This window comes from Bufo bufo, chromosome 1 (assembly GCF_905171765.1).
Source record: "Bufo bufo chromosome 1, aBufBuf1.1, whole genome shotgun sequence".
Lineage (NCBI taxonomy): Eukaryota > Metazoa > Chordata > Amphibia > Anura > Bufonidae > Bufo > Bufo bufo.
In genome coordinates, this window is record NC_053389.1 from 274751884 (window position 1) to 274773257 (window position 21374).

The following is a 21374-nucleotide window of genomic DNA, read 5'->3' on the forward strand; positions in this document are numbered from 1 at the left end:
TGCAGTGATTGGGCGCGCACCTCTACGGTGCCCGCCCGATCACCTTGACGTACTATTACGTCAAGATCTGGTAACGCACTGACTTCTATGAACACAATAGTACGCCATATGTCGGGAAGGGGTTAAGTGGTGCCCCAGCAGGATAAAATGTATGTCAAAATATCCGACTGAGTGAGCATCTCATACCATTTCCTGTGTGTCAAGCGATGACCAGGAAGTAGATAGCAGTGAAGATTGATAAGCATTGGGACAGCAGTGGTGGGGGACCAGTGGGGGTGATAGTTGATTAATTTTTTAACTCATTCTGCCACTTGTTAAAAAAAAAGTTAATACCCCCGTTTAATGGACTCGGAAACCATAAATTGTAAATATAACAATTAGACAACCAATTCAACAATCCACTCGCAGTTCCAGCCCTGTTATACAGTGTTTAACTCACTCTTCCACATGCAATGGAGCAACGGGATTAAAGAGAGGACGTTCTTTTCCCCTTTGCAACTTTCCATAATTAACTTCAAAATCTTTTTTAGTTCCATTTAAAACCTCTATACTTTGGTCCTGTATTCTTCGACCCAGTTGTTTGATTTTTCTAGCTCTAAGCTGCACAATCTGCGGGGTGAGTTCTAGAACATTAGGACATTCTTTTACTTGATGTATAGAGGCTCCTTCCCGGAGAAGAACTTGTAAACGTTCCTCCAGCAAAGGAACAGAATAGTAGAGAAGGGCAGGACATTTTATTACCATCTCTCTTAGCTCTTCACTGTTGCATTTGAAAGTCGACATTGTGAACAAAACCCCCTTTTCCATAGTGCCTGTGTTTAGATCAAAGATAAAACCTTTCAGTTTAGACAGTAGTTTCAATACTTTCTCATCATGAAATCCTAAATCTTGTAAAAACTTCAGGTTCTCTTTCATTGTCTTGGTGGTATTCGAGAGGACAAATGGATCTTGACTTATTAACTTCATTATCCAGGTTTTAAAGTTCCCTCTTGTACCCCCTAGACTAAGGTAATTTTCTTCGAGAGCATCGACCATCTTCTTATTGCTTTCAACCTGATTACAAAAGATTTGTGGAGCACTTGTTAGAAGTCTGCTGACAATTTTATTGTTAAGTCCCAAATCTTGAAAGTATTTGATGTTGTCTCGCTGATTGGTGGGGCTTTTACAAGTGAAAAAGGAATCTGGAAACTTTTCAATTAGTGTTATTAGTTCTTCATCCTTGGGGCAAACTAAGTTCCAGTTGGATTTTTGAGCGTTGATTTCTGCAGGTTCCTGTAAAAAAGCTTCTGGACAAGACTCAAGAATATTGGCCACAGTAATGTCACTCGCTCCCATTTCTTTCAAAATATTTGCAGTCTCCTCAACATAGGCCACATCTTTATAAAGTACCCAGCTTTTAAGTCGGTGAATTTTCTTAATGTTCACAGACAATTTATAAAGATTGTCAACTGTTGTTTTGTTTTCTGTTGCACATTTTTGGGAATCTGGTGAAGAATCTGAAAAAGTGAACTTCATGTTACCCTGAAAACAAGCAGATGAAATAATCTGTTGGCACAGAAGAGCTTTTCTCCATGGTCTATAGGGCCATCTCAGTACAGTGTCAGCTACAGCTTTCAGCATGGTTGCTATGTATCACTGAAAGTTATTTTCATTCTGCAAAGTGAAGAAAACATAAATTTACAGGATTATACAATACATTACAGATTATAAAACAGATTATAGGCTAACACCAATGCATCTAAGGTAAATAAGTGAAACAACTTAACAAATGGTCTTGAAAATATCCTACAGTGTTCTGTCTACAGCTTGCATGCAGACATTTGTGTCTCTATGGTAACAGACTACAAATAAACTCAGTGTAGCCTGATCCTGAAGTCATGTGATATTCATTTCTATAATTTACCTATTTCAGAGTTCCTCAATCTATTTAGAACATGTACACATCATAATTAGGGATGAGCGAATCGACTTCGATTGAAACTTTGTTTCAATACTGTACTGAGCGAGCGATCCGTACAGTATTAGAATGTATTGGCTCCGATGAGCCGAAGTTATTACTTCGCAAAGTCTCGTGCGACTTTGAGTAATAACTTCATAAATTAATTTCTACTGTAAAAAAACATTTCCCGAACTCAGGTTCGGTTCCAAATGGTGCGGTAGTAAACTCCACACTGAACACAGGAGAAAGGCAAAAGGTACTAGACCTGAAAACCATGGAAAGGGAAAGGTCACCACCTAGTGAATCCCTAAACCAAGCCCTGACTACTATCAGTATAAACAGACCTCAATGGTAGGAATGTTCATATGCTGGAACCTAGAGCCCTATCTGACCCTAAAGGGCCCTGGAAATAGTGTCAGGACAAGAGATGACCTGTTCCTTCCCAGCTGAAGGAACAGGAGACTCCCTCAGGCCTAATACCAAAATATAGGAGAATACAATGAACAAGAAATAGGGAAAAGACACTTAACTCCAAAGTACGCGGACGAACAGGAACTCAGAGGAGAACCAGACACCAGCACTTTCACAATCAGAAAGGAGACATCAATCGCATAGCATGATGGGTGAGACCAGACTAAATAGAGGAGTTGGAATGACCACTTAAGCTACACCTGAGACAAGAGGTGTGGTCATGCCCAGCAACAACACAGAAACAAGTGAAACCAGAGAGGCTGTCAGATCACATCACGTGCAGCCAGTCTCTTAGATCTTCTGTCCCCTGTCATGGGAGAGACTGTGACAGTACCCCCTCCTTCTACTGGTGGCCTCCGGACACCCAGGACCGACATTATCAGGATGACCTCTGTGAAAGACTTTCACCAGACGACTAGCATTAACATCGGCCGCTGGAACCCACATACTCTCCTCTGGTCTGTAACCCCTCCAGTCAATGAGATACTGGAGGGATCTATGGAGAATTCGGGAGTCAACTATCCTGGAGATCTAAAATTCCAGATTACAGTCCACCATGACAGGAGCAGGAGGCAAGGAGGATGGTTCAACAGGTTCGACATATCTGTTCAACAACGACTTATGGAACACATTATAAATCTTCAAAGCCTGAGGAAGTTCAAGATGAAAGGCTACCGGGTTAATAATGGTAGTGATCTTATATGGACTAATAAACCTTGGACCCAACTTCCAAGAAGGTAATTTCAACTTAATGTTTCTTGTGGACAGCCACACAGAATCACCCACTCTCAGGTCCGGACTATTCATACGTCTCTTGCCAGTCAAGCGTTTATACTTGTTGCCCATTTATTTTTTGCCAAATAGAAGACAAAGAAGAGGAAAATCATTCCTCTTAAGGTATACCAGAAGTCTCCATACCAGAAAATATGCCAAGATGCGGTTGGAACCAAAAAAACTTTTCAGTGAACTCCTGTCTACAGTTAGAGATGTCCCGAACTATTCGCCAGCGAATAGTTCCCGGCGAACATCGCTTGTTCGCGTTCGCCGCGACGGGCGAACATTTGCGATGTTCGGTCCGCCCCCTATTCGTTATCATTGTGTAAACTTTGACCCTGTACCTCACAGTCAGCTGACACATTCCAGCCAATCAGCATCATACCCTCCCTCCCAGACCCTCCCACCTCCTGGACAGCATCCATTTTAGATTCATTCGGAAGCTGCATTCTTAGTGAGAGGAGGGACAGTGTAGCTGCTGCTGATTTAATATGGAAATCGATAGCTAGGCTAGTGTATTCAGTGTTCACTACAGTCCTGAAAGACTCATCTGATCTCTGCTGTAAGGACAGCACCCCAAAAAGCCCTTTTTAGGGCTAGAACATCAGTCTGCATTTTTTATTTTTTTTCCTGTGTAATCTAATTACAGTTGCCTGCCTGCCAGCGTGTGTGTCAGGCTCACAGCGTATACTGTGCCCACTTGCCCAGTGGCACCACTCATATCTGGTGTCATAGTAGCTTGCATTTAAAAATGTTTGTGTGTTTAAGGCCCAGCTGCAAGTCCATAGTGTCACTTCAGCGCCATTAATATCTGGTGTCACATTCGATTCCATTTAAATAAAAACAACAATTTTGACTGTGAATAAATAGCAGTCAGTTGCCTGCACGTGTTTGTGTGTTTAAGGCCCAGCTGCAAGTGCATAGTGTCACCAGCGCAACTCATATCTGGTGTCACAGTAGCTTACACGCATAGTACAACTTAACAAACAAAAAAAAAATGACAGGCAGAGGCAGGCCACCCTGCAGGGGCCGTCGTGGTCATGGTGCTGTGATTCCCTTTGGCCCTAGAATAATGCCCAGTGTTCAGAGGCCACGTACCCTGAACTCGAAAAGTTCTGAGGACATAGTTGACTGGCTAACACAGGACACCCAATCTTCTACAGCTTCCGTTCGGAACCTTGACGCACCATCCTCCTCCAGCTCAGCTTAGGGCACCTCTCAAGTTACCACTCGCCCGCCTGCCGCCACCACCAACACTAGCACCACAGCCGCTTCACTTGATCTGTCAGAGGAGTTATTTACACATCAGTTGGAATAAATGAGTGATGTGCAACCATTATTGCCAGAGGATGTAGATAACAGGGATATGTCTCAGTCAGGCAGCATTACACAAATGGACGTACGGTGAGATGATGATGATGTTGTACCCGCTGCTGCTTCCTTTGCTGAGTTGTCAGATACAAGTGAAGCGGTTGATGATGACGATGTGTCCATGGATGCCCGCTCGAAGAGAAGAAGAACAGGGGGAAAGTTCTGATGGGGAGACAGAGAGGAGGAGGAGACGAGTTGGAAGCAGGGGGAGGTCGTCGCAAGGAACTAGTGGCACAGTCAGACAGCATGCATCGGCACCTGGGGTCAGCCAGACAGCACGCCAATCAACGCATGCTGTTGCCACCACCAGAATGCCGTCATTGCAGAGCTCAGCAGTGTTGCATTTTTTTGTGTGTCGACCTCTGACAACAGCGAATGCCATTTGCAACCTGTGCCAAAAGAAACTGAGTCGTGGGAAGTCCAACACCCACCTAGGTACAACTGCTTTGCGAAGGCACATGATCGCACATCACAAACGCCTATGGGATCAACACATGAGTACAAGCAGCACACAAACTCAAAGCCGCCATCCTCCTCCTGGTCCAGCATCTTCAGCCACATCAACCACTGCTGTCCTCCTTGCCCCCTCTCAACCGTCTGCCACTCCGTCTCTCGACTTGAGCAGTTCCTGCTCATCTGCCCACAGCCAGGTGTCTGTTAAGGAAATGTTTGAGCGTAAGAAGCCAATGTCACAAAGTCACCCCCTTGCCCGGCGTCTGACAGCTGGTTTGTCTGAACTCTTAGCCCGCCAGCTTTTACCATCCAAGCTGGTGGAGTCTGAGGCGTTCCAAAAATTTGTAGCTATTGGGACACCGCAGTGGAAGGTACCCCGCCGAAATTTCTTTGCACAAAAGGCAATCCCCAACCTGTACTCGATTGTGCAAAAGGAAGTAATGGCATGTCTGGCACACAGTGTTGGGGCAAGGGTCCATCTGACCACTGATACCTGGTCTGCAAAGCACGGTCAGGGCAGGTATATCACCTACACTGCGCATTGGGTAAACCTGCTGACGGCTGCTAAGGATGGAATGCGTGGCTCTGCAGAGGAGTTGGTGACACCACCATGACTTGCAGGCAGGCCTGCTGCCACCTCCTCTACTCCTCCTACTCCATCCTCTTCCATAACCTCCTCGGCTGAGTCCTCTTCTGCTGCTGCGTCTTGCTCTCCCCCAGCTCCCCAGAGGCTATTCCACATCCCGGATACGGCAGTGTCACGCCGTCTTGGGGTTGACTTGCCTGAAAGCAGAGAGTCACACCGGACCAGCACTCCTGTCCACCCTGAACGCACAGGTGGATCAGTGGCTGACTCCGCACCAACTGGAGATCGGAAAAGTGGTGTGTGACAATGGAAGCAATTTGTTGGCGGCATTGAATTTGGGCAAGTTGACACATGTGCCGTGCATGGCACATGTGTGTAATCTGATCGTACAACGCTTTGTGCATAAGTACCCAGGCTTACAGGACGTCCTGAAGCAGGCCAGGAAGGTGTGTGGCCATTTCAGGCGTTCCTACACGGCCATGGCGCACTTTTCCGATATTCAGTTGCGAAACAACATGCCAGGAATTCAACACTCCTAATGTTTGAAAGCCTGCTCCAACAAGAAAAAGCCATCAACGAGTATTTGTATGACCGGGGTGCTAGGACAGCCTCTGCGGAGCTGGGAATTTTTTTGCCACGTTACTGGACGCTCATGCGCAATGCCTGTAGGCTCATGCGTCCTTTTGAGGAGGTGACAAACCTAGTCAGTCTCACGGAAGGCACCATCAGCGACATCATCCCATTTGTTCTTCCTGGAGCGTGCCCTGCGAAGAGTGCTGGATCAGGCCGTAGATGAGCAGGAAGAGGAAGAGTTGTGGTCACCATCACCACCAGAAACAGCCTTATCAGCATCGCTTGCTGGACCTGCGGCAACGCTGGAAGAGGATTGTGAGGAAGAGGAGTCAGAGGAGGAATGTGGCTTTAAAGGAGGAGGAGGAAGACCAACCACAACAGGCATCCCAGGGTGCTCGTTGTCACCTATCTGGTACCCGTGGTGTTGTACGTGGCTGGGGGGAAGAACATACCTTCAGTGAGATCACTGAGGACGAGGAACGGGACATGAGTAGCTCAGCATCCAACCTTGTGCAAATGGGGTCTTTCATGCTGTCGTGCCTGTTGAGGGACCCTCGTATAAAAAGGCTGAAGGAGAATGACCTGTACTGGGTGTCCACGCTACTAGACCCCCGGTATAAGCAGAAAGTGCCTGAAATGTTACCGAATTACCGCAAGTCGGAAAGGATGCAGCAGCTCCAAAATAAATTAAAAAGTATGCTTTACACAGCATATAAGGGTGATGTCACAGCACAACGGGAATCTAACAGGGGAAGAGGTGAAAGTAATCCTCCCACGACCACGGCAGCAAGGACAGGACGCTTTACAGACGTGTTGTTGATGGAGGACATGCAGAGCTTTTTAAGTCCTACGCATCGCCACAGCCCTCCGGGGTCCACCCCCAGACTCGACTCGACCGACAGGTAGCAGACTACCTCGCCTTAACTGCAGATATCGACACTCTGAGGAGCGATGAACCCCTTGACTACTGGGTGTGCAGGCTTGATAGATTGCACGCGCAGTGCCCCAAATTTGAAGTAAGAGGACCGACCAAACATCTTTTTCCATCTCCCGGTTCCTAAAATCAAATCAATTCCATATACACGTCCCCTGATAGGGGACGTAACAGGGATTAAACTGATAAGAATAGTACTACTTAACACACCACTCATATCTGGTGGCACATTAGATTGCACGCGCAGTGCCCCAAATTTGAAGTAGGAGGACCGACCAAGCATCTTTTTCCATCTCCCGGTTCCTAAAATCGATTCCATATACACGTCCCCTGATAGGGGACGTAACAGGGATTAAACTGATAAGAATAGTACTACTTAACACACCACACATATTGGGATTGCACAGTACATTACACCGCGCACGCGCAGTGCCCCAAATTGGAATTAAGAGGACCGACCAAGCATCTTTTTCCATCTCCCGGTTCCTAAAATCAATTCCACATACCCGTCCCCTGATAGGGGACGTAACAGGGATTAAACTGATAAGAATAGTACTACTTAACACACCACTCATATCTGGTGGCACATTAGATTGCACGCGCAGTGCCCCAAATTTGAAGTAGGAGGACCGACCAAGCATCTTTTTCCATCTCCCGGTTCCTAAAATGGATTCCACATACACGTCCCCTGATAGGGGACGTAACAGGGATTAAACTGATAGGAATAGTACTACTTAACACACCTTATAATAATAATAATAATAATACTAGTGAACGTAACAGACGAGGTAGCAGACTACCTCGCCTTAACTGCAGATATCGACACTCTGAGGAGCGATGAACCCCTTGATTACTGGGTGTGCAGGCTTGATAGATTGCACGCGCAGTGCCCCAAATTTGAAGTAAGAGGACCGACCAAGCATCTTTTTCCATCTCCCGGTTCCTAAAATCAATTCCATATACACGTCCCCTGATAGGGGACGTAACAGGGATTAAACTGATAAGAATAGTACTACTTAACACACCACACATATTGGGATTGCACAGTACATTACACCGCGCACGCGCAATGCCCCAAATTGGAATTAAGAGGACCGACCAAGCATCTTTTTCCATCTCCCGGTTCCTAAAATCGATTCCACATACCCGTCCCCTGATAGGGGACGTAACAGGGATTAAACTGATAAGAATAGTACTACTTAACACACCACTCATATCTGGTGGCACATTAGATTGCACGCGCAGTGCCCCAAATTTGAAGTAGGAGGACCGACCAAGCATCTTTTTCCATCTCCCGGTTCCTAAAATGGATTCCACATACACGTCCCCTGATAGGGGACGTAACAGGGATTAAACTGATAGGAATAGTACTACTTAACACACCTTATAATAATAATAATAATAATAATAATAATAATAATAATACTAGTGAACGTAACAGGGATTAAACTGATAGGAATAGTACTACTTAACACACAGTACTGTGTTACTTTATGTTGTATTGCTAGAATTGACGAATATAGCACTATATTCTCAATCTTTGTTATATTCTAGCAATACAACCATTAGGAACTCAGATCTAAGTTGTAATCGCAATGCGATTAATATAACCTGTATTAATCGCATTGCGATTACAACTTAGATCTGAGTTCCTAATGGTTGTATTGCTAGAATTGACGAATATAGCACTATATTCTCAATCTTTGTTATATTCTAGCAATACAACCATTAGGAACTCAGATCTAAGTTGTAATCGCAATGCGATTAATATAACCTGTATTAATCGCATTGCGATTACAACTTAGATCTGAGTTCCTAATGGTTGTATTGCTAGAATTGACGAATATAGCACTATATTCTCAATCTTCGTTATATTCTAGCAATACAACCATTAGGAACTCAGATCTAAGTTGTAATCGCAATGCGATTAATATAACCTGTATTAATCGCATTGCGATTACAACTTAGATCTGAGTTCCTAATGGTTGTATTGCTAGAATTGACGAATATAGCACTATATTCTCAATCTTTGTTATATTCTAGCAATACAACCATTAGGAACTCAGATCTAAGTTGTAATCGCAATGCGATTAATATAACCTGTATTAATAGCATTGCGATTACAACTTAGATCTGAGTTCCTAATGGTTGTATTGCTAGAATATAACGAAGATTGAGAATATATTGCTATATTCGTCAATTCTAATCTTCGTTATATTCTAGCAATACAACCATTAGGAACTCAGATCTAAGTTGTAATCGCAATGCGATTAATACAGGTTATATTAATCGCATTGCGAATTTAACTTACCACACTCTGCGTCAACTACGTAATTTTCCATGGGAGTTTTGCCATGGATCTCCCTCCGGCATGCCACAGTCCTGGTGTTAGTCCCCTTGAAACAACTTTTCCATCGCTATTGTGGCCAGAAAGAGTCCCTGTGGATTTAAAAATTCGCCTGTCTATTGAAGTCTAGGGCGGTTCACCCGTTCGCGAACATTTGCGGAAATTCGCGTTCGCCGTTCGCGAACGGAAAATTTTATGTTCGCAACATCTCTATCTACGGTTATTTATGGCAAACTCAGCTAAAGACAAAAATGAAGGCCACTTCTCCTGGTTCTCCGAGACAAAACGTCTCAAAATAGTCTCCAGATTCTGATTAGTGTATTCAGTCTGTCCATTCGACTGAGGATGAAAGGCCGAAGAGAAGGACAATTGTACCCCCAGACAAGTACAGAACGCCTTCCAGAATTTGGAAACAAACTGAGTCCCCCTTTCAGACGCCACATCAGAAGAAATATCATGTAATTTCACAATGTTATCGACAAACACTTGTGCCAGAGTTTTAGCATTAGGTAGACCTGGCAATGCTATAAAGTGCGCCATCTTACTAAAGCGATCAACAACCACCAAAATAATTTTTTTTCCTGAAGAATTAGGTAAATCTGTGATAAAATCCATGGATAAATGAATCCAAGGTCGGGACGGGGTGGGCAATGGAAGTAAAGATCTGGAAGGCCGAGTATGTGTCACCTTAGCACATGCACAAGTACTGCAATCAGACACATAGTCCTCAACACACTTACGCAACCCTGGCCACCAGAATCTACGAGAGATGAGATTGACAGTGGATCTGCTCCCAGTGTGTCCTGTGAGAACTGTATAGTGATGTTCCTCGAACACCTTGTGACGTAATTCAGAAGCAACTAACAACTTCCCCGGCGGACAAGAATATGGTGCATCTCCCTGGGCCTCCAACACCTCTGCCTCAAGGTCGTGATATAGGGCAGATATAACTACCCCTTCAGACAATATCGGACCAGGATCTTCCGAATCACCCCCCCCCCCCCCCCCCCCAGGAAAGCTACGTGACAAAGCATCAGCCTTGACGTTCTTAACCCCAGGGCGATAGGTGACAATGAAATTAAATCTGGTAAAAAACAACAACCATCTGGCCTGCCTTGGGTTCAGTCGTTTAGCCGACTCCAGGTAAGCCACATTTTTGTGATCAGTAAGCACAGTAATAGGATGAATTGCTCCTTCCAACCTATGACTCCACTCCTCAAAAGCCAACTTAATGGCCAGCAACTCTCTGTTACCCACGCCATAATTCCTTTCTGCAGCCGAGAGTTTCTTAGAGAAGAATGCACATTGGCGCCATTTACTAGGTGAAGGACCCTGCGACAAGACTGCTCGTACCCCTACCTCGGATGCGTCAACTTCCACAATGAATGACTGTGACACATCCGGTTGCACCAGTATAAGAGCAGAAGCAAAACATTCCTTCACCGCAGAAAAAGCTTGTAATGCATCATCAGACCAGACTGAGACATCCAAACCTTTCCTAGTCATGTCCGTTAAAGGTTTAACCACAGTCGAGTAGTTCAAAATGAATTTACGGTAGTAGTTGGTGAACCCCAAAAACCGCATAAGCGCTTTCAGATTATCGTGTCAATCCCAGTCCAAGACAGCACGGACCTTCTCTGGATCCATACGAAAATCAGAAGATGAGAGTAGGTAAGCCAGGAATTGCACTTCCTGAACTGCAAATACACACTTCTCCATCTTAGCATACAATTTATTCTCTCTCAGGATCTGTAACACTTCTCTCACGTGATCCTGATGAGTCTCCATATCTGGAGAATAAATTTAGTATGTCATCCAGATACACAACAACAAACCTCCCCACCAGATGATGAAAGATATCATTAACAAAATGCTGGAAAACCACAGGAGCATTAGTTAACAAACGGCATGACTAGACTCTCAAAATGACCCTCTGGGGTATTAAACACCATCTTCCATTTATCCCTTCCATGATCCTGACCAGATTATATGCCCCCCTTAGGTCCAACTTGGAGAACCCCTTGGCACCAACAATCTGGTTAAACAAGTCAGGAATCAAAGGAAGGGGTTACGGATCACGGACTGTAATCCGATTGAGCTCATGGAAGTCCAGACATGGCCTAAGAGTTCCGTCTTTCTTCTTTACAAAGAAAAACCTGCTTCCATCGGGAACTTGGAAGGTCTAATATGTCCCTTAGCCAAACTTTCGACAATATACTCTCGCATGGCCGCTCTTTCGGGTTCATAAAGGTTATATTACCTAGATTTGGGCAACTTCACTCCGGGAATAAGATTGATAGGACAATCATATTCCTGGTGTGGGTGTGAACTGTGGCACTCAGATAATACATCAGAAAAATCTGAAATGAAAGAGGGAACAGCTTTAGTGGTCAAGACAGAAAGAGATGTATTAAGACAGTTGTCCATGCAATAATAACTTCAATCGAGAGTCTGTCTCGCTTGCCAGTCAATGGTAGGATTCTGTTTGCTTAACCATGGTAAACCCAGAACCAACGGAGCAGGCAGACCCTCCAGCACAAAACACAAAATGGATTCCTGATGAAAATCACCCACTCTTAAACGGATGTCCTGCACCATCTGTGACAAACATCTCTGAGTAAGTGGTGCGGAGTCTATTGCAAACACTGAAATATTTTTCTCTAATGCACTTGTTGTCAACACATGCAAATAAACAAACTGACCATCAACTAGGTTAACCCCTGCCCCACTGTCAATAAACACCTCAATTCCCACAGTTTTGGACTCTAGCGCCACCCCAGCAGACAGGAGAAATCGGGTACTACCAGTAAATGACAAAATTAAGTTCTCTGACTCCCCACCCAAACCACCAAGAGTAAGATGAGAATAGAAACGTATTTTTTTTGTTTTCACCTTGACGCTGAACGTAAGGACAAACATTAACAAAATGTCCCTTTTTTCCACAGAAAAAACATACTCCCTAATTATGACTAAAACTCTTGCAAGCAAGCCCCAGGGTAGGTCTCCCTAACTGCATAGGTTCGTCACCAGGCATTAACTCAGGAGTCTCTCCACCCAAGGTGTCAGAGAAAGCCACCACGGCTTATATGATAGTTCGTCCTGAGAGTGAGGGACCTTAGATCTCTCTCTCAGGCGTCTATCCACTCGTACAGCAAGGGACATAGCCGCTTCCAATGACTCAGGATTTTCGTGAAAGGCCAACGCGTCCTTTATCCTCTCGGATAATCCCTGACAGAATTGGCTACGGAGAGCTGGATCATTCCACTCCATATCCGTAGCCCATCTCCTAAATTCAGAGCAATAGATCTCCGCAGAATGCTCTCACTGCCATAAACCACGTAACTTGGTCTCGGCCAGGGAGATCCGATCCGGGTCATCGTAGACCTAGCGTTTTGAAAAATGAATCTACCGACCGGAGAGACTGTGATCCGGTCGGTAGAGTAAAAGCCCAAGACTGAGCGTCCCCTTTAAGCAACAACATGATAATGCCCACTCTTTGACTCTCATCCCCAGATGAGAGCCGACATAAATTAAAGTACAATTTACACGACTCTCTGAACCGAAAGAAATTATCGCTTTCCCCTGAAAATTTGTCTGGAAGTGCAACCCTAGGTTCAGGACAGGCCTGGAAACTACTACTGGCACCAGCAGCCTTTGATCCCTGGATCTGCGTACGGAGGTCAGCTACCTCTATAGACAGACCCTGCAATTGTCTAGCCAGTGCAGCCATTGGATACATGGCCTAACTGACACAAACAAAAAATGACGGTTTGTGGCGGTTGATAATGTCATGGCGCGGTGTGGGTAGTAAATACCACACCGAACACAAGAGGGAAGGGAAAAGGTACTAGGCCTAGAAACTAGGGAAAGGGGAAAGGTCACCACCTAGTGAATCCCTAAACCGAGTCCTGACTACTATCCGTATGAACAGACCTCGATGGTAGGAATGTCCATATGCTGGAACCTAGAGCCCTATCTGACCCTAAAGGGCCCTGGAAATAGTGCCAGGACAAGAGATGACCTGTTCCTTCCCAGCTGAAGGAACAGGAGACTCCCTCAGGCCTAATAACAAAAGATAGGGGAATACAATGAACAAGAAATAGGGAAAAGACACTTAACTCTAAAGTATGCGGACGAGCAGGAACTCAGAGGAGAACCAGACACCAGCACTTCCACAACCAGAAAGGAGCTATCAACCGCATAGCATGATGGGTGAGACCAGACTAAGGGTCCATTCACACGTCCGTTTTTTCTTTCCTGATCTGTTCCGTTTTTTGCGGAACAGATCTGGACCAGATCTGGACCCATTCATTTTCAATGGGTCCTGGAAAAAATCGGACAGCACAATGTGTGCTGTCCGTTTCCGTTGTTCCGTTCCGCATGTCCGTTTAAATATAAAACATGTCCTATTCTTTTCCGCAAAATTCGGATCCTGGTACAATACAAAGTCAATGGATCCGCATAAAACGGAAGACATTCGGATGTCATTACGTATGTCATCCGTTTTATGCGGATTCCGTTCCTGGAAATTACATTTTAATTTTATTTATTTATTTATTTTTTCCAAAGAAATCCAAACAACTTTATTTGCTTATTGAAATATATACTTGTTTCCGTTTTTTGCGGATCCGGAACAACGGATCCGCAAAAAACGGACCGAAAATCGGGATATAGAAAAATACTGACGTGTGAATGTAGCCTAAATAGAGGAGTTGCAATGACCACTTAAGCTACACCTGAGACAAGAGGTGTGGTCATACCCAGCAACAACACAGAAACAAGTGAAACCAAAGAGGCTGTCAGATCACATCACGTGCAGCCAGTCTCTTAGATCTTCTGACCCCTTTCACGGGAGAGACCGTGACAGAACCCGAGTTCGGGAAATGGTGTTTTACAATAGAAATCAATTTATGAAGTTATTAACTTTGGCTCATCGGAGCCAATACAATCTAATACTGTGCAGAGCACACTTTGTTATTGTGCACACACTGGGGGCACTCAGAGTCCTCTCTGTGGGCACGTGGCTCAATGTGGGACGTGCGTAGGGTTGCCACCTGTGCACTATTACTAGTGAGCGCTTCCATAGTGGAGCGCCTATTAGTACAGCCACCCACCCCCCCCCCTCTTCTACTTGTGCTTAAAAAATAAATAAAACTCACCTCAACCATTTGGTCGCGCCGCGAGGCACACTCGCCTGCGCTCCAGCGAGATGATGTTTTGCAATACTGACTGGAAGCAGCAGGACCTGCAAAACGTCATCATGCTGGAGTGCAGGTCTTGTCCTGCACATCCCGTGAGCATCTAGGGTTCCCTGCAGTGCAATCAAATGGATAAGGTGAGTTTCTTTTTTTGTGGGGAAGAGGGCATTAATAATACTGTGGTCTCTAATACTACGATCCACTAATGGAGGAAAAATAATACTAGGGGGACACTAATGGGGGCATTAATTTTATTGGGGGCCAATAATAGGGGCCTTATTAATACTGGGAGCCACTAATGGGGCATTATTAATACTGGGGGCCACCACTGTGCATTATTAATACTGGTTGCCACTAATGGGGGTGTTAGTAATACTGGGGGCCACTACTGAGGCATTAATACTGGGGGCCTTATTAATACTGGGGGTCACTAATGGGGCATTGCTAACACTGGGGGCCACTACTGGGGCATTATTAATACTAGGGGCCACTAATGTGGGCCTTAGTAATACTGGGGTCCACCACTGAGACATTATTAATACTATGGGCCACTAATGGAGGCCTTATTAATATTGGGGCTACTACTGGGGCATTATTAATACTGGGAGCCACAAATGGAGGCCTTAGTAAAACTGGGGGCCACCACTGGGGCCTTAGTAATACTAGGGGCTACTACTGGGGCATTATTAATACTGGGGGACACTAATAGGACATTTTTAATACTAGGGGGCACCAACGGGCATTCATTTTACTGAAGCCTGTGTTAAGCCACACCCCCACAGCTTAACTTGGGCCATATTTTTCAGTATTCAGGTTAAATTGCCGCGTCGTGTTGTAACACTTTGCGATAAATAAGTGGGTTTTGGGTTGCAGTTTGGGCACTCGGTCTCTAAAAGGTTCATCATCACTGCTGTAGGACATCAATCATCAATAAGGTCTAATAGGTTGTTTGTAAGTCAACCCATAAACCCTAATGACAAGTGTTTAGCCCATAAGTCAGTACCAAAATGGGTTGTCTTGTGCTGCACCACCTGGGGCTCTGTGGTACTAGGGTTTCATTATCAGAGACTGGTCTCACCTGATGACCCTCTGATACTTTCTTTAAAAAAAAAAAATATAAGATTATTGTATTGGAGGGACATCCAGAATGTCTGTGGAGTAACACATTTGTACATTAACAGATTTGCCACAACATTAATCTGTGGGGAAACCTTTTAGAAATGATCGATTCCTAGGGAGGTGAAAGATTACACCACCAAAAATCAGTGAACGTCAATTTATTCCGCAGAGTGAACAGTGCTCTTTGTAGTTACTCTCTGCTCCAACTAATTGATGGGGCTCTCTAAACTCAAAATCCCATAAAAGGTATTTGACAATGAGTTTACCACAACAGACACTCTTTTTAAGTACAGAAGATGCAACATATTATTACATGTAGGCAATTTTCACTGTTCGCAGTATACTGTTGACTTCCATACAAAGAACATATACACATACTTTTCTTCTGTACGGGACCCTATGGGCGATATATGGCACTGTATGGCATACCATGGGATATGTCGGGGCTTTACGTTTCCCCAGCATAAGTGGCAAACATAAAAACCAGAACGTAATGTGAACTGAGCCTAATACAGATATACAAAAGTTGCATTACTCACACATACACAGTGTCATTGTCCATTCACAGGACTGACCCTCCCTCTTCCTCCACGGCTTCCTGTCAGCCACCACCGAGCACAGCCAGATATTTCTGTAGGATGCCCCAGGTGCTGCTGGGAGTTGTAGTTTTATGAAATAGAAGTAGCAAGCTAGGAATCCTCACTGTAGATGGTAGAGTGTGAAGGGTTAAAAGACCGTTGCTGATGTCATGATCACATGATCAGTCACATGAGGGGGGAGTGCAGCTTTACCGAAGGCAAATGTTGTGTGGGTTGTGCATACTTGTGTGCAGCTGCTCAAAGCTTTTTTTTTTTTTAACATGGATCAGCAGCCATCAGCACGCCAGCAACTCCCAGCATGCACACTTGTTCAGCTGTTCTTGTAACTCCCATAGAAGTGAAAAGAGGATTCTAGGAACTGTAGTTTCAGAAAAGCTGGAGTGCTGGAGGTTGCTGATCCCTGATATAGTGGAAGGAACTATAAGAACAGTGGGGGAGATTTATCAAACTGGTGTAAAGTAGAACTGGCAACCAATTAGATTCCACCTTTCATTTTTCACAGCTCCGTTGGAAAATGAAAGGTGGAATCTGGTTGGTTGCTATGGGAAACTCAGCCAGTGCTACTTTACACCAGTTTGATAAATCTCCCCCAGTGTGCTTAATAATGCCTTTTTATTTCTGCTACCTGGTCAGGCTGGGATTTGTAGTTCTACCCTTCTATACACATCTTGCTGCATATCTCCAATTATTATAATATTTAATATCATCACTTGGGGTTTCTGGTTATTGAAACACATGGACTCAGACTCCAGAGCAAGAAGGATTCAACCTGTGGCTTTCCAACTGTTGTGAAACTACAACTTCCAACATTTCCTGATACTGACAGCCTATGGCTGAGAATTGTACTTCCACTGGTGAGCTGCAGGTTGGGACCACATGAAAGTTCTTATATACAATATCAACATTAAAGACTTAGTTTTCATTTACTTATCACATAGTAAACAGTAAAATCTATAAGGATTGGACATGATGGAACTTATAGTTCTTCTATACATCCCAGACTGGTCAATAAGCTAAGGCAATGCGTACATTGGCATTGTTATTTGTTTTGTTCTCGGAATAGAAACATGGCTCTGCTGGTTCAGAAGCATTACATATACGGTGCCTTGCAAAAGTATTCACCCCCTTGACTTTTTTTGTGTTTCACAACCTGGAATTAGCATGGATTGTTTGAGGATTTGCATCATTTAATTTACAGAACATGCCCACAACTTTGAAGATGTTATTTATTTATTTATTTTATTGTGAAGAAAACAACCAATAGGACAAAATAACAAAAAAGGTCAATGTGCATAACTATTCACCCCCCTAAAGTCAATACGTTGTAGAGCCTCCTTTTGCGGCAATCACAGCTCCAAGTCACTTTGGATAAGTCTCTATGAGCTTGCCACATCTTACCACTGGGATTTTTGCCCATTTCTCCTTGCAAAACTGCTCCAGCTCCTTTAAGTTGGATGGTTTGAGCTTGTGAACAACAGCAATCTTTAAGTCTGACCACAGATTTTCTATTGGATTGAGATCTGGGCTTTGACTAGGCCATTCCAACATATTTATATGTTTACTCTTAAACCTCTTAAGTGTTGCTTTATCGGTGTTTTTGGGGTCATTGTCCTACTGGAAGGTGAACCTCCGTCCTAGCCTCAAATCATGCACAGAGTGGTACAGGTTTTGATCAAGAATATCCCTGTATTTAGCACCATCCATCTTTCCCTCAACTCTGACCAGTTTCCGAGTCCCGGCTTCTGAAAAACATCCCCACAGAAATGATGCTGCCACCACCGTGTTTCACTGTGGGGATGGTGTTCTTTGGGTGATGTGATGTGTTGGGTTTGCGGCAGACATAGCGTTTTCTTTGATGGCTGAAAAGTTCAATTTTAGTCTCATCAGACCAGAGCACCTTCCTCCATACATTTTGGGAGTCTCCCACATGCCTTTTCGCAAACTCACAACGTGCCTTTTTGTTTTTAGCTGAAAGTAATGGCTTTCTTCTGGCCACTCTGCCATAAAGCCCAACTCTATGGAGCGTACGGCTTCGTCCTATGTACAGATACTCCATTTTCTGCTGTGGAACTCTGCAGCTCCTCCAGTTTTACCTTAGGTCTCTGTGCTGCCTCTCTGATTAATGCCCTCTTTGCCCTGTCCGTGAGTTTTGGTGGGCGGCCGTCTCTTGGGAGGTTTGCTGTTGTGCCATGTTCTTTCCATCTGGTTATGATAGATTTGATGGTGCTCCTGGGGATCTTTAAAGATTTGGATATTTTTTTATAACCTAACCCTGACTTATACTTCTTAACAACATTGTCCCTTACTTGTTTGGAGAGTTCCTTGGTCTTCATGGCAGTGTTTGGTTAGTGATGCCTTTTGCTTAGGTGTTGGAGCCTTTGGGGCCTTTCAAAAAAAGGTGTGTATATGTAATAACAGATCATGTGACACTTAGATTGCACATAGGTGGATATCATTTCACTAGTTATGTGACTTCTGAAGATAATTGGTTGCACCAGAGCTTTTTATGGGCTTCCTAACAAAGGGGGTGAATAAATACACACATGCCAATTTACTGTTTTCTAGTTCTAAACAATAGTTTAATTTATATATTTTTCTCATTTCACTTCACCAACTTAGACTATTGTGTTCTGATCCATCACATCCATCACATAAAATTCAGATTAACAAAACATTGAACTTAAGGCTGTAATAAAACACAAAAAAAGTCAAGTGGTGATAAATGCTTTTGCAAGGCACTGTAACTTTTGAAGCCACAAGTGTGGAAAGGGGAGGCAGTGGCACATGCAATACAGAATTTTTTCAGCTCACAGATGTGCCCCCTTCACACATGCCTGCCCCTTCTATGGCCATAGCTAACATTTACGGATGAGACCCATAAGTCATGTCCCCTTTGAGTGCTGAGACTGCATCTAATGATAAAACTCCCAGCACCACACACAATGAAAGGGGTTCTGCTTTTAATATTGATTACTTATCCTCAGGATAGGTCATCAATATCAGATCAGCGGGGGTCTGACACTCGGCACCCCTTCCGATCAACTGTATGGGAGACAGTGCGCGCAGTGTGCAAGTGCCGTCTCCCATCTCTCTTCCTGCTGCTGCTATATCTATAGCAAACTGCGCGCACTGTTTCCTCATACAACTGGTCGGCAGGGGTGTCAGACAGCCAATCTGATATTGATGACCTATTCTGAGGATAAGTCATCAATATTAAAAGCCTGGAGAACCCCTTTAAGGCAGCTCTCCGGGAGATGCTGGGAGGCTTTCCTGGTACCCAGGACATTTGTCAACTCCTACAGCAGTCCATCAGGTGTCCTCTTTTCTCTGGGAGTCTTCCAGATGCTTTGGGTGACTGGCTCCGGCAGCTTTATATGTAGTTCCCCATTTAGTTAAAGGGGTTATCCGACACTAACAAATGCTCCCCCATATGTCAGGCCCCTGACACTGATTGTACTTACCTGGCTCCCCGCTCCCTGTGCCGCTCCTGGTCCCTGCAGCACTGCTGCTGCTTCTCCCCGTGCGTGGATGAAAACATCCAGTGTCGGGGGGACGCGGGTTGGGCAGCCAATGGCAGGAGGCGACGAGGACGATCGCAGGGGTATCACAGTGTAGCAGTGATCCTATAGAAACACTGCTGAATATTTTGAGACTCATGCATCGGGGTCGCAGAAAATCTGCGAGTCACAATGGATCTGATTCATTTCTACGGAATCACTGCTACAATGTGATACCACTGCGATCCTGGCCTCAACAGTTGTTGTTCGACCCTGTAAACCCATGCCCTTAACCGCCTCCGGACCGCCTAACGCAGGATCGCGTTCCGGAGGCGGCAGCCCTGCGCAGAGTCACGCATCTACGCGTCATCTCGCGAGACGCGAGATTTCCTGTGAACGCGCGCACACAGGCGCGCGCGTTCACAGGATCGGAAGGTAAGCGAGTGGATCTCCAGCCTGCCAGCGGCGATCGTTCGCTGGCAGGCTGGAGATTTTTTTAACCCCTAACAGGTATATTAGTTGCTGTTTTGATAACAGCGTCTAATATACCTGCTACCTGGTCCTCTGGTGGTCCCTTTTGTTTAGATCGACCACCAGAGGACACAGGTAGCTCAGTAAAGTAGCACCAAACACCACTACACTACACTACACCCCCCCCCGTCACTTATTAACCCCTTATGAACCCCTGATCACCCCATATAGACTCCCTGATCACCCTCCTGTCATTGATCACCCCCTGTCATTGATCACCCCCCTGTAAGGCTGCATTCAGATGTCCGTATGATTTTTACGGATCCACTGATACATGGATCGGATCCGCAAAACGCATACGGACGTCTAAATGGAGCCTTACAGGGGGGTGATCAATGATGGGGGTGATCACCCCATATAGACTCCCTGATCACCCCCCTGTCATTGATCACCCCCCTGTAAGGCTGCATTCAGATGTCCGTATGATTTTTACGGATCCACTGATACATGGATCGGATCCCCAAAACACATACGGACATCTGAATGGAGCCTTACAGGGGGGTGATCACCCCATATAGACTCCCTGATCACCCCCCTGTCATTGATCACCCCCCCTGTCATTGATCACCCCCCTGTAAGGCTGCATTCAGATGTCCATATGATTTTTACGGATCCACTGATACATGGATCGGATCCGCAAAACACATACGGACATCTGAATGGAGCCTTATAGGGGGGGTGATCAATGACAGGGGGGTGATCACCCCATATAGACTCCCTGATCCCCCCCCTGTCATTGATCACCCCCCTGTAAGGCTGCATTCAGATGTCCGTATGATTTTTACGGGTCCACTGATACATGGATCGGATCCGCAAAACACATACAGACATCTGAATGGAGCCTTATAGGGGGGTGATCAATGACAGGGGGGTGATCACCCCATATAGACTGCCTGATCACCCCCCTGTCATTGATCACCCCCCTGTAAGGCTGCATTCAGATGTCCGTATGATTTTTACGGATCCACTAAAACATGGATCG

General features: G+C 45.0%; 1 protein-coding gene across 3 annotated transcripts; it reads right to left on the bottom strand.

Annotated features, from left to right (window-relative positions):
• Nucleotides 1–320: 320 nt before the first annotated feature.
• Nucleotides 321–16492, bottom strand: MTERF2 (mitochondrial transcription termination factor 2). Of its 3 annotated transcripts, none has more exons than XM_040439500.1 (2): nucleotides 16311–16492; nucleotides 321–1653 (listed from the first exon to the last, which is right to left on the bottom strand). In XM_040439500.1, the coding sequence occupies exon 2, from the start codon at nucleotides 1618–1620 to the stop codon at nucleotides 436–438; it is 1185 nt and encodes a 394-aa protein (XP_040295434.1). In that variant the 5' UTR covers nucleotides 1621–1653; nucleotides 16311–16492; the 3' UTR covers nucleotides 321–435. The 3 variants fall into 3 exon arrangements, with proteins under 3 accessions (XP_040295434.1, XP_040295424.1, XP_040295444.1); XM_040439490.1 differs by having other exon boundaries at nucleotides 16305–16492; XM_040439510.1 differs by lacking the exon at nucleotides 16311–16492 and adding an exon at nucleotides 16144–16247.
• Between the last annotated feature and the right edge of the window lie 4882 nt (nucleotides 16493–21374).

Coding starts and splice junctions, on each gene's coding strand:
- MTERF2 (XM_040439500.1), bottom strand. CDS start 1,620: ATGCTGAAAGCTGTAGCTGACACTGTACTGAGATGGCCCTATAGACCA.